Here is a 14,179-nt window from a genome sequence, read left to right as displayed (position 1 = left end):
AACTGACAATCATAGTTAATTGCAAAATCAGGTCAACTATTAGAATATGTAAATGAAGATCAGCCATAAAGTCAATTTAATAAACTATTCCATAAAACAGGAATTCAACTAAAAACTGAAGGAGCTAGTGGTGAGTTTGTGTTACTCATTTAGATCTAAATTTTGAAAATAATAATTGTTGCCTTATATTTGGCCAGTATGATTTAAAAGTTTTACGATCCCATTTGCTTTCAATTTGGCAAATATGGCTCTTAAACAGTATCATGATAATTTTCACCTCCAATTTGACCAGTGCAGCCCTGAGACGGACAACTTAATGATAATTCTACATACCTTTGTAAGTATATTTTTGGTCTAAGAGCCAACATCACAGATGTCAGTGGACAAGCTGTAACTTGAGTCCGACACTGTCCAAAGGAGAGCACTGACCACAGTAACCTCCACACTGACCATGGATCATAACGCCATCCTAGAAGAGATGAACACACACCTGTTATATAGAACTTCCATTATAGAAAACCTGTAATACTTTGGATGGCATCAGGAGTCCATAGCTAGACTTAACTAGTAAGATCTATATTTCAGTGAAGTACATGTGTATACAGAAGTATAGATGAACTACATGTAGAATACAATTTGGGTGATATCAGTGCACTGCATGTACCCTAACTACGTAAAATGGGCGAAGTTGAGGGATGGCATCAACTGTGCTCACATTAAACACTGGTCATTACACTACATACAATTTCACTTTTTATTTTCTCAAAATTCCCAAATAAAAGTTGTTATGTTTTTGCTCCATGCAGCTTCTTTGTTCTAGCAGTGGTTCATTTAACAACTCACCTGTAGTCTCTGTATCCTCTGAACTGTTTTGTACCCTCGGCTGCTCCAGGCGGCTTGAGGAGAAATGCGGAGACCTGTGCCGGACAGGTTGATATGGAAACGGCCCTAAAATACCACCACACAGAACATTACATCTCTTGTATATAATCAAATATAATTTTATGTCTTAAAGGGCTGCTGATAATGGCCCTGCTGTATAATTTTAAGCTGTTACAATAAGTAAAACTGGGTATTATATAGTATTTATACTCATGTGCCCATGAAAATTAGACAGTTCTTGATATAAAATGTGAAACTGTATTAAATGCCATTTATGCCTCCGAAAGATTAGCCAGTCAGTCATTCAAAATATAACACTGGGTATTAAATTAGATTTAAGCCCTAGAAAGATTAGCCAGCCAGCGATTCAAAATGTAAAATGAAATTTAAGCCCTTGGTTACCTGGGGACATTCCACCGAACTATAGCAATCCCCGGCAGTTCCTAGAGGTATTCTGTTAGCACCACTATTGTGACTGAAGCTGAAATCATCACCTGAAAACCATTTAATAATATTAAATTAATACCTTACATTACAAAAATGGTTTGTACAAAGTTACGTTTAGAGTCGAATTTATAGCCCGAGATAATTGAGAAACTAAATTAGTCTCCTTTCCAATTTATGCCTAGCACTTACTGGACCTGTTCAATCAATATCTGGAAATATATACTTACCAATTATCTTAAAACTCTCTACATCCAGTCGAACTTTGTTGAACTCTGTGTATCCAGACCGACTGTAAGCATCTCTAGAACAGTGGCACCTCGTATACCTGGTACCATTGTACGGACATGTGTCTGGGAGCAACAGTCTGTAATAATTTAAATAATGAATAGATAAATAAATGAAACGAGTCGGGACTAAAACCATGTGTACCGCCAGTCTTACACTGGTGGTACAATAAATAAAGTTACCTGTATGCATCCACTGGTGTTGAGTAATATACAGAAAAGCTGTTGAATATACGAGTATGTTGGAAACAAGAGGAGGAGTGTTAACCTAGCTGTTAATCTGACTGCAATCAGTGAGAGTCCCCACAAAGTTTGTTCAAATTCTAGTATGATAGTTTCACTGTAAATATACCCTAAGTTGTCTGTATAATAACATTAATTCAAATGTGTCAAAATGTACAATATTACTCTTTTACTTGTTCATTTATCTAGTACAGTACATATATATACCAATCTAAAAATTTATCTTTTAAATGAAACAATTACAATATATACATAACCTTAGAAAATGACATTAAAAGCAAACTAATATGTACTTAAATGTTAAATGAGTACCAACCTTTTATCATATATTTCAGCAAAGTTTTCTGTTGGTCCACTTGGAAGAGTGAGATATTCTTTAGGATTTGATTTTTTCATGTCCTTGCAGTATATCTAAAAAATATTTAAAAAAAATATAAACCACAAATTAAAATTACCTATATGAATTCAAATATAAACAGCAGTATTATATGAAATAACATGTAATACATAAATCCTTATCTACAGCTAAAAACTGCTCTTTCTAAAATGAAGCAGATGCATTACTCACATCTTTATTATTCATTCTAATTAACGATGCAATAATTTATGCACTGCACTCATATCTTTTAAGTCACACATATATAACTACAGAGAACATGTTTTATCAATATCAAAGACTCATTTACTGTAGCAAAGTGGCAAGGCCAAACAGAAAAGCTTCCAGACGTACAGACACCAACCCAATGCAAGACTTATACTGCTCAGTTGGTCTTAAGAGTGCATTCCTATAGATTTAGATCGATCCATCTAAATCGACCTAACTCCCTGGGGGTTCACGCTAAATTGATGTCAGCCGAGCATGCACAGTAGTTAATTACCCCCTTACAGCTTTTAGTAGGTGGGACAGACGCTTAAGCTGGCTAAGCTGACAGTAATCTAGTGAGACTCCCCACAGGGATAGATCGATCTAAAATCTGTGGGAATGGGGTCTTACCCTCAATAGCTGCCCATGTACTAGTAGAGTATATTCATCATCTTTCCTCACTGATGTGTGCTTCTTCAATTCTTTGCATGTTTTTGCATAGCCTGTAAAAGAATGTTGTGATATTACCTTCAAAAACCTCACTTATTCACATACAGTATCTTATTAATAATTATTCATTGAAAATTATTCAAATATAACCTTATTTTAATTTATAATTTTTCATATATAATTGTTTGTATATACTGTAATTTTTATCTATTATTATACATTTTAATCAAATGAGCCCAACTCATTACATAAGAATTATGTGCTTTAGACAATGAAATTAATTTGATCAAATTTAGTAAATACTGCCATAAATAGATCTCAAATTTCTGACATCTTTACTGCCCATTCTATACACCTATCAGTTCAGACACAGTCAAATTTCATTATAATCTATCACTCATTTTTATCAAATTATTTATTGGGGAGGGGGGGATAAAAAATCCAAAAATTAGAATAGCAATCTAAAAATCCAATGGTCTTACAAGGTTTCTCATAACATGATTTCTTTCTCTTTGGTTTGTATTTTTTATCACATCTCCTCTTAGCAGTACGTCGCCCCCTGGTGTCCACACACTGCATCCTACGCTTAGCTATACCACGCCCACACTCTGCAGAACACTAGCAACAAACAAATAATAGGACGTCAAAATGCAACTTCTAAATTTGTAAACAGGAACATTTTTTTTTTCTGTAAACTAATCATAGGAAAACTACATTAAAATTTTGTTTTAATACAGTCACCATGTGTGCTGTAAATCTTTTCATTAATTGCCGAGATCGACCAAAAAGAAAGTCACAAGTTCTTGTAAACAGATCAGAAAATATAAATCTCACAAACTTTTATGACAAAAACCTGTTTAACATTGTAAACATTCAACAAATAGCTTATCTATGTTGTAGCTGAACTCATATTTTAGACTATTATAGTTATACTGAAGCAAAACTAATAGCACTTAATTAAGTTCTGAACTCATAAAACTAAGACTGCCAAATCAATTTACAAATTCGATCCTTTCAAAAGAGCAGGCTCCTAACATATAATACTTACAGGTCCCCATTTCTCTGGTTTCCAGAAGTAATGTCCACTGCATGCCCCAAGGTTGCACGACTGCACACTTCTCGGTTTCTCTTTGTCCTCGCACCCTGACTGCACGGCACCAGGTAGGATCCACCCCTCACGGGTTACAACGTGACAGGTCACAGTCCTCGTCTGCAAGCCCTCATCACACGATCTTGAGCACTGATGGAAAAAGATTAAAATATCAAATACCAGAAGATGATATAATATCACATGATCTTGAATTATGTATCTATAAATTACAACTCAGCAGGACTTTATGTAATTAAAATCAATAATTTGTTGTTCTACTCAGCTACAAACTGTTTCTGGGTGTTTTCAGCCTTTAACACAATCCAGCTGATACGAACACAATTTCCTGTCTCAACAACCAAGAATCAGTCTCAACAAACACAATTTCCTCCACTTACCTCAGTCCAGTCACCAGTGTGCCAGGCATATGGACAAAAAGCTTCCGCACATCTTCGCTGTGATCTAGGCTTCTTTTTCTTTTTAGCACAATTCTGATCTGGGCCGTCTGCTCCAGTCTTTATGTTAACACACTTGACGGCTCTTCTCTTGATTCCAATGCCGCAGCTATGAGAACACTGCAAGGGAAAGAAGAAAACATGTCATAGCTCCATTATAGCACATATATCATTCAAGTATTTTAACTTAGTATTTTTTTCAGCACATTTCATCATACATATGGTTTCTTGACAAATTTCAACAAGTTAGAATTATCAAGGACCAAAACAGCTTTAACTGACCAATTTAATAAGTTAAAGAAAATAAAGAAATGTCAATCATAAATCTCTAATATATATCTTCACATTTACACAAATCACAGCAATGTTTTAAAAATTTACGAGGAGTTGAATAATTAAGAATTAACTTCACTCACCCTAGACCATCTTCCTACTTTCCAATCAAAATCTTCACAGGGAGTTGCTTGACAGGTCTTCCTGGCGTCTGGTTTCTGGAGCCCCTTACAAAGCTCTGGATTGATCACCTTTAAGCCTGCTCGGCAGACGACGCTGCGATACTGATGGCCGCTACCACAGGCTGTGTCACACTATTAATAGAGAGGATTTAAGAAAAAATCATTTCTTGATAAAAAGACCAAGTGCAAATGATGTTTTTACATGTTAACTGTTTTTAAGTGTTTCCAAGCATAAAAACTCTTGGACTGTTATCATGACTTTCATATTATCTACTGGTATTTTGTAAAAAAAAAATTCTTTGCTTTTTTTATTTCTGAAAACAAATTCAAACAAATTCAATGTAAATGTTAGGTGCTTTGTTTTTGAACCTCAAGCTTTCCAATAACCCAGTCCAACTCAAATGCCACAGTTTTATAATTTAGCTACATTACACTAACACCTTGGGTGGTAAAAAAAGAATAAAGAAAAAAAAAAAAGGATAGCTGAATAACAATTATAACTGAATCTGGTGTTCATCAACGTCTCATTTCTCATGCAACATAAATGCACTTTAATCTAAAACAGTCGTCAGAAGGGAGCAAGAAACTGCGAGAGGTCTTAAACATGTTCACAGCTCTTAGCAATTGTTCCCAAACAACAACAACAACAACACAGCTGAAAACACAGATGTATCAAAAAGAATGAGAGAAAAAATTGAATGTGATATTTGAAATGGAGGCGGGTGGCATTGTATTTTTATTGGATTAAGAAATATCAGACGTAGAAAATGTATGAATGTATCATAATTGGTTCATGTAATTGGAAGAAAGCTTGGCTTACATGGTAGAATAAACCATACGCTATAATTAATATTTTTTATCAATTTCGTACATTCATTTTATCACTTATTAATTGTAAATGCTTTGGAAAAAAGGGGAGGGGGATTAAAGTGCCATTACTCATGAAGCTGCTCTTTTTTATGTTTGAAAGATTCATCTACAGCAACTTGCGTCATATTTTTGCACAGGAGACATATCATAAACACATCTGGAATAATGTCACAAAAAAAAGGGGGGGGGGGCAACTTTTTACTGCCTGACATCCCATTCCAACCAATTTTTTTCATATTTGGAATCAGCCTAAAGAAAAACATCTACTTGGCAGAAAACTGGTGACCACATGGAACACTGTATAGTGTCCAACCAATATAAGAATCCTATGCAAGGCTTTGTACTCAGCTAATGAGGCTTGGAGCTTTGAAACCGCATGCCTAGCACGGGCTGCACCAAACTCACTTGTTCTGTGATCATCTATAATTTGCAGAAAGCATTTTCTCTTTCTCTTCTTGTCTGGGCTTTATGGGGAGGAAGTAAATGGTTTTGATTGCACATGCCATACAGTACAACCAATTTCTTGTATTCTCTCCCCTTCAATTATTCACAGCAGAACTAATTTGGTTGGCAGTATACCCGGTACATTGTTAAAGTTCATTTGGTATTTTAGAACACTTCAGCCAGCCAGATCTTACAATTTAAAATGTGTGGTATTAAATAAAATAAAACGAAATAAAATAAGACATAGAAAATAAATCACTAGAAAAATACTGCAAAAGTTTTACTTTGATCCTGGTTTTTAAACTTCACGATTTACTGTACACAAGCATGTTGTTCTCATTGTTTTTATGTAGTTCATTGCCACCTCTCACCATTATGAAGCCTACTAATGCAATACCAAACTTCTATGTTCTTTATTTATGTGTTTTTATTTTGCATTTAATGAATTTTGAACATTTTTTTAATATTTGACATATCGAAGTCCATTTCATGGTTATTCATCAAGCACAGCACTTGCTTAATTTGTCAAAAAAAAAAAGAATAAGAAGAAATTGTCCCTGTTTATGTTTTAACTGCATGTCAACTTACATTGCTCCAGTCGGTGGCATGCCACCTTGGACATCTTGACATTCTGCATCCTCTTACTGTCCTTGGTTTGGGGTCCTCACAGGCAGAATCAGGGAGGCTGCTGCCATCTTGGTCTGTGCAGACGACAGATCTGCTTCTGGAGCCATGGGCACAAGATTTGGAACACTGTAAATGAAAAAAAATGCACCTTTAGTTTTGTCAATGTCTATAAACTTTAAATTCAATGGGAAAACATTGTAATCTGGTATGTATGAAAATAAATTAATTGCAGAACTAAACTGCAAATTTATGCACATTTTACACATTTTTGCTATGGAGCCTATAAGCAATTAAGACTGTTATAGTGAAATTATGAGAAAAAGATGAACAACCTTATTTATTAACCACATTACATTCAGACATATTTTGCACTAAGAGGTTTCTGATCATCTTTTTCTCATTTTTCTGTTGATTCCCTTGGTTCTTTCAATATTATGCCATTGTAAGCAATGCAATTAATAATAGCACTGCATACTAAGCACTAATTTATATTGCTTGCAAACCTATCACAACATGTCACTACTTTATATACTTGAACATGAAGCAAAAGGGAAGGAAGTCAAAAAATAAAACATAAACAATCTGCCAGTTGAATGACAAAAAACTTTTTCAACCTGCTAAGGAAACGGAAACAATCATGTAAAATAATAAACTAATTTTTCCTGTTGCATATATGTCAAGAACTTTTAGTTACAAAAAAGTTCAAGCACACGCGTATAGATTTTTTGTTGGAACATACTCGTAACATAATCACATGCCAGAATTAAAATAAGTCATTAAAATGCTGCTGTTGTTTAAATCCTATATGAAAACGCTTACAATTACTTACTTCTTGCATACTTATGACTTTTGAAATTCTTTTGGTTTATATGTTTTAACCATATGGGGAATATGTTCACTGCAATAAAGCCTGTGCAGTTTTTTTTTTCAGTGTCAACATCAGAAAAGGCTCTGACTGATATAACTGAAGTGAGCAGCTGTTGTTTTAGAAACATTGGTACATAAATTACATTAACTATTGTGACTTTCTGGTAATGGCTGAGCAAGGCAACATGAAATATGTCCATCCTTAAAAACTTTAACAGCCTTTTAGCACATTTTATTTTACTATTACAGATGTTAATCCAGTTGCTTTTGAAAATATCTTTTTTGACTATTCCAAGGGGGTGCTCAAGGGGACTGAACCATAGTTTTTAAATACTGATAAACAGTCAACACTTATTTGCTGATGAATATTAAGCTTGATTCCTTGTTTTATGCTTAACTGAGCATGAACACTAATTTTTCTTGATATCTTAATTTCTGAAATATGGGATTCAGGTCATTTGAGGGCAAAATGGCCACTGATTTTACAACACAATAAGTTACATTTAAGCTCAGAACTACATATACACCAGTTTTACCATTCCTGTAACCAGCAAAATGAAGTCACAATCACCTTAAACAATATACTCGGTAATGCCCTCTATTTAAGTGCTTAATCAATGTTTCTCTGCTGTTTCTTATTGATAGAGTTCACTTATAACACATTGCTTCACTTAATACAGGATGCCCTTCATTAATGAACTGCAGTACAGGTTGATGCTAATCACAAGCTTTTTTCACTGGTGTCTAGACTTATAATGAAAGCTACCTGTAAAGCACATGCACATTTTGCAGTATTCAAAGTCATATTTGCAATATTTTGTCTAAAAAAAAAAATTTTTTAATGACAAAATTGTCAACAAAATTACTGAGCTTAGATAATTAGTTAAATACGAACCAGAGCAGTTCCTATATAACAAAATCAAGCAATTAATGATCTAATTATTGATTAATTATTTCTATAATAAAATCAAAATTTCTTTCACTCTAATATACCTTTTACATTGCTAAAAAACTGTTATAAAACATGCGATTCTATCAGGACAGAAAACCTTTGCAAATATGAATGTTCATCTCGTAGGAATTATATTACAAAATCAGAGCTATTACGTTATACATATATAATACTTGACATTTCCAGGAAAAAGGGACTTAAACAGTCCTTAGCCATGTTATGGGAAGTTTTTACATACTTGCACCATATGTTTGGTTAAACATTACCTAGTTTCTTAACTTACCCAAGCATATGACAGGAAACACTATTTTTGTGGTATACATTACAGTTAAGATGAACATGTGACTTGTCTGTAAAAGCTGTAAAGGGGTACCGGCCATCCTTTTACTTAAGGCCCAGTGTTACTTTTGGTTTGTTAAATTGCTAGACATACTCTCTGATCATAGACCAAGTACATGTCAAATCTCCTTCAGTAAACTGGTCTTCATAAAAAAAGATTTATTTTATTGCTTATTTCAACAGGAAAGGGGCTTCTAAATGTTCCATTTGAATCATTTCATAAATTTAAGGTGAATAGCATGCAAAAAGTACTGTTAAAGGCAGTATCTAAGATATATTGGGGCAAATATAAATAACAATATTTAAAAAATTACAGCAAAGACTAGGGTCATACTTAAAGGTGAAGGCCACAGCAAAGGGTGAAGGTCAATTCAAACCAAGGTGAAGGTGAAATGTGGATGTTGACATTGAGACCCTTTTCCTATATTTTTATATACTTTGGAACTGTAAATTAATTTCTTACAGAAACTTTTATTTAATATGTTTTTTTCATTGAAAGGCATTTTGATCTTCAGTAAAACATATGTGGTTTAAGTTAATTTATCAAAAGGTACCAGTACCATTAAACTTTGCATTAATTTACTTTGGCCTTACTTATTGGTAACTGTGCTAACATTCCTCTGCAACTCACCTTTAGTAAATAGTTATCAGAATCTGTCTTACCTAACACCTTAATTAATATCACTACCAGTTGTGGCCTAATCTCTCACTAAGCTATTCCATATCTTTCAATTAATTCATTTGTTCAAAACCTAGTATATCCTTCAATGGGGATTAAAACTGGGAGTCGCCACATCCATAGTAACTGTAGAGGGAGAGCTCACATATACAGATGTTTACATATACATATAGTCTGTGTGTAAGAGAGTGTATACAAGATCAGAATCTGGCACAAGGAGTGCTTTACATCAGCACACTTCTGGGGCCATGACTGACGTCTGTATAGCACTATGAGGGACCCGCCCCCTGCAAATAAGGACCAAATAAATTTTTAGACAACATTACTTCAAATTTTATTGGATATTGGCCAGGAACAAGCATGCCAATCAACTAAGGAGAAAAAAAGGGAAGCGTGCCAGGGCCATTAGAGTAAGTTATTATGCACAAACCAACTGAGTTAATGTCCTGCCTGGCCAATCAAACCCTGGGGAATGGTTTGGTTGCCATGACAGCAAATTTGCATCCTATCGTCTGATTGGTGAGAGATAATTAGGGTCAAAGGTCATGCAAAACAAATTTTAAAAAATTATATCCACCCCAGAACCCACCATCTGATTGGTGAGCTCTGAGGTAAAGTGGGAGGGGCAGACGGGGGTGAATGCCTCTAACAGATAATCAGTGTAGTGGAGTTCCAATGGAGTAACATTTAGACTTCAATATTGCAATTTGGTTAACAATGGCATGGGATTTATTGCTTGGTTGCCTTCTGTGGCCATGAAAGCAAGGAAACCATGCCGTACTGGGATTATGAAGCCAGTTCTAAGAGCTGTAACTTGTACTACCAAGGTCTACCTGTAAAGCAGTGCTTCACCAATAAAGTACAGTACCATTGGTACACCTTCACCGTGCTAGTAGTTACAATTAGGATAAAACTACATTGAGGTAATCTCTTACTAGCGGGTTGATAGTAATAATGGTCAATGGCATTATGTGAAAATTGGATCTAAGCGGGAAGGTTCAGGGAGAGAGGGCTGTACCTGTCTGATAGTTACACCACTTCACAGGTATAATGATTTGGTGCACTAAGTAGCTAGCAAACAGTAACAAGTAGGGTTAGATTATAAAACTTATCCTACTTATCTTTACAAATATATTAACAACATTTTTTTTTTAAAAAAGATGTGCACTAGGCCTCACATACTTAGATTATAACATCTGATTTTTCCTTAGATTGATTGCATGAGCTAATAAGAAAACTTATATCCAACAATGTTACAAACAAATCTATGTACATACTTGTAAGTCAATGATGGTTTCATCATTGTTTTCACCTAAAATTTTAAATTTCTAATAGGTACTTAAGGTACTAAAGGAGGGGGAACGGAGGGACCCGCCCACCTGTGAGATAGATTAAATACAATGTACTACATGAACAATATCATTTCAGACATCTTATTAAGTCTGCAAGAATGGTTTTTTCAAACCAACTAAATTAAGTGTTGCCTCCACCCCTATGTTTCAGTGGCTGTAGAAGGTGTCTTATGATATACTGGAGTACAACTTTGACTCAAAAGCATTGTTGAAAAAAACTATTATTGTTACTTAGAGTATATATATATAATTATGAAATTTAATATCCTTAATTAAGATCAATAACTAAAAAGAAATAAGCAGACTTGTGAATTTTAAATCTCACATTTAACTTTTTTACACAAATATGTAAGTAATGGTCATATTGGAGTTAAATGTAAATAAGTGATAAACTCCATTCAACCAAGAACATAATAAATAGTTAACTGCTTCAATATACATATATCAACAGGTAAATATTCACTCCTGAATCTAGGCTACTTTTTACCCAAACAGAAAAACTGCATGATAGATTTTTCTCCAGTTTGATCAATTATCTAATGAAAACTTAATGCTATCTCTGTCCACTAAACCTACATAAATACATACAGTCTTATAATGTTTATGGGATCTACTTTAGACAACATGTTCTTAAAGTATTCATCCCATCAGTTTTTTCAAATCATGACCCCAGTTTAAATTCTGCACCAATGATACTTATAATAACTAATAACAATAATAAATTCAATATTGCATTTGACGATGAAACAAAACAAAACAGGAGGTGACAAAGTTATGAGGTATTTAATGACTTAACCATGTGTTACACTTCATAACAATTAAGGCTGCTGCCTTAAGTGGCTTGACACCTATATGTTTAAATATAATTCATGCCATGAAAAATGTGACGAATAATTATTTTTTAACAATAGTTGTTAATTGGTGAAAATCTTAAATTTAGTCATTCTAAAAAATAAAAAAAACTAGAAATCTTGTTACGATAAAATGTGAGGAAAAAATGACACATTATAATGTTATTTCAAGAGAAACAAAGTGAATTACATTTAATGGTTGCACGGCTTTAAACAGTAGCATGCCTAAAAGATGCTACTTCTAAATTATAAGCCAGACTGCGTTCTTTCTTAGTCTTCTTCTTTAAAGCTATACATTACTACAGCATCTTTAGCAGCCTCAATTTCCCAGCCCAGGCACCACAAGCCCTACTGTGTAAACACATCTACTTTGAAGTAGAAAATCAAGTTAGTATTCCAGTAAACATCTGCTCACTGCTATAACTCACTGTTCTCTAAGTACACATAAACTAAAGGAAAACTCAAGGAAGATCCATAAGTCAGAGAGGGCAAGACCCCAGAACGTGCAAACGCATGTGTGTATATGTGTATATAACATGCAAGGACAAATGCCTGAAAACTGTATTCCCAACAAAACACATGCAAACTTAAATGCACATGCACATACTATGTAATAACCATGTAGAACTTACATAATGGCTATGTGATAACATCTCAAACAATTATGGTAGAGTGTTGCATTGCAGTGGTTATGCAGTGGTAAACTAGCCAATCATATTTATTGGACTTGTAGCATTGGGTCATTTGCATAACTGGTACTATAATAAAGAGCTGCACAGGTAGTGCAGTAGTTAGTTATTGTTCACTTGTGTTAGAGTTACTTACTTCAGGTGTCCAGGTAGACTTCAGCAGATATTATTAGTTTGTAAAAATACCAAAATATTCAGTGTGCTACATTGGTGACACCGACGTGAGCAATGGATTCAGATGGAATTAAACAGCTGGCAGATGCTATCAGACAACAAACCCTGGACATATATCAAGGTTCTACAGTGCAAACAATATCAGCTGTTTCATTTAAAGCACCACCATTTTGGAACACAAACGCATCTGCTTGGTTTTTACGTCTGGAATCATCCTTTGCAACACACCAGCCAGCCATTACAAATGACTTGACTAAATTTCATCATGTAGTGCAACTCCTGGACTCATCAACCTCCAGACGTGTTCAGTCAGTAATTGAGAGACCACCTCAGACAGGAAAGTATGAAGCACTAAAGCATGCACTGTTAGAAGCCTATGAAGCCACACAATACCAAAAGGATACAGCATTACTTAATATAAATGGTCTAGGAGACAAACGACCTACGGAACTATTGATGCATATGCGCTCTTTAAATGCAGATCCAAGCACACTCTTTCGCACATTATTCATCAATCAGATGCCAACAGAAGTGAGACGGATTCTTGCACAATCACCAGAAGTTGATCTTGACACCTTAGCTAAAATGGCTGATCGGATTTTAGAAGTGGACCCTCTTACCCCTTCTTCAATTTCTGTGACTACCACAGTGCCTGAAGAAAATCTTACAACAATAACTGATACAGAAATTAACGCCATGAAATCTCAGAACCAACGCACTGGCACTATCAAGTTCAAATTATGTAAATATCATTCATGGTTCGGACATAAAGCCAGGAAATGTGAACAAATCATTGATGGCTGTCCTTGTCCAATGTCTACACGAAGACAACAGGGAAACGACAAAGCCAGCAGAAATTAGTGAGCACTGCTGGTCTATCTGATGCTCCACAAATTTCTACGATCAATATGGGGACAATCACCGTTTCTGATATTGTCACTGGGCGCACTTTCCTTGTAGATACAGGAGCAGAAGAATCCGTTTTTCCTGCTAACCGATTTGACCGACAACGAACCAGTGGCCCAAGTCTTATTGCAGCAAATGGAACAAAAATACCTACTTACGGAAAAAGGAAGATGATTTTAAAACTAGGGAAAGGAACAAAATTCACTCAAGAATTCTGGGTAGCTGACGTCACACAACCCATTCTAGGTGCTGACTTTTTCACTACTCATCGTTTGGCCATTGACCTTTCCAACAGAAAGTTAATCTCTTTGGATGGAAAAACGGTCATTCATGCTCACCTCACTAGATCTCAGCAACAAGGGATTCACAAAGTTCACACAAGATACGAAGCAGTATTAGAACACTACCCGGAGCTCTTAGTGTCATCCTTTAAGGAAAATAAACACGGAGTAGAACATCACATCCCAACCGTTGGATCTCCAGTTAAAGCCAGAGTACGTCGTCTTGACCAAGAAAAGCTCACTGCAGCAAAAATGGAAT

General features: G+C 35.0%; 1 protein-coding gene across 1 annotated transcript in view; it reads right to left on the bottom strand.

Annotated features, from left to right (window-relative positions):
* LOC106167001 (A disintegrin and metalloproteinase with thrombospondin motifs 9) overlaps positions 1-14,179 on the bottom strand; it is a 101,228-nt gene that overhangs the window by 2,800 nt on the left and 84,249 nt on the right. The window contains exons 28-38 of the mRNA XM_013545662.2: positions 6,792-6,956; positions 4,851-5,021; positions 4,378-4,554; positions 3,938-4,129; positions 3,372-3,507; positions 2,851-2,942; positions 2,173-2,267; positions 1,557-1,693; positions 1,285-1,376; positions 844-948; positions 334-469 (exon numbers count right to left, since the gene is read on the bottom strand). Coding sequence (XP_013401116.2) covers positions 377-469; positions 844-948; positions 1,285-1,376; positions 1,557-1,693; positions 2,173-2,267; positions 2,851-2,942; positions 3,372-3,507; positions 3,938-4,129; positions 4,378-4,554; positions 4,851-5,021; positions 6,792-6,956 — 1,455 coding nt within the window. The 3' untranslated portion in view covers positions 334-376. The remainder of the gene's footprint in view (positions 1-333; positions 470-843; positions 949-1,284; positions 1,377-1,556; positions 1,694-2,172; positions 2,268-2,850; positions 2,943-3,371; positions 3,508-3,937; positions 4,130-4,377; positions 4,555-4,850; positions 5,022-6,791; positions 6,957-14,179) is intronic.

Source organism: Lingula anatina, chromosome 6, assembly GCF_051362555.1.
Source record: "Lingula anatina isolate TDL-2025a chromosome 6, LinAna3.0, whole genome shotgun sequence".
Taxonomy (NCBI): domain Eukaryota; kingdom Metazoa; phylum Brachiopoda; class Lingulata; order Lingulida; family Lingulidae; genus Lingula; species Lingula anatina.
Note: the sequence above shows the minus strand (reverse complement) of the source record. Positions and strands in the feature narration are given on the sequence as shown.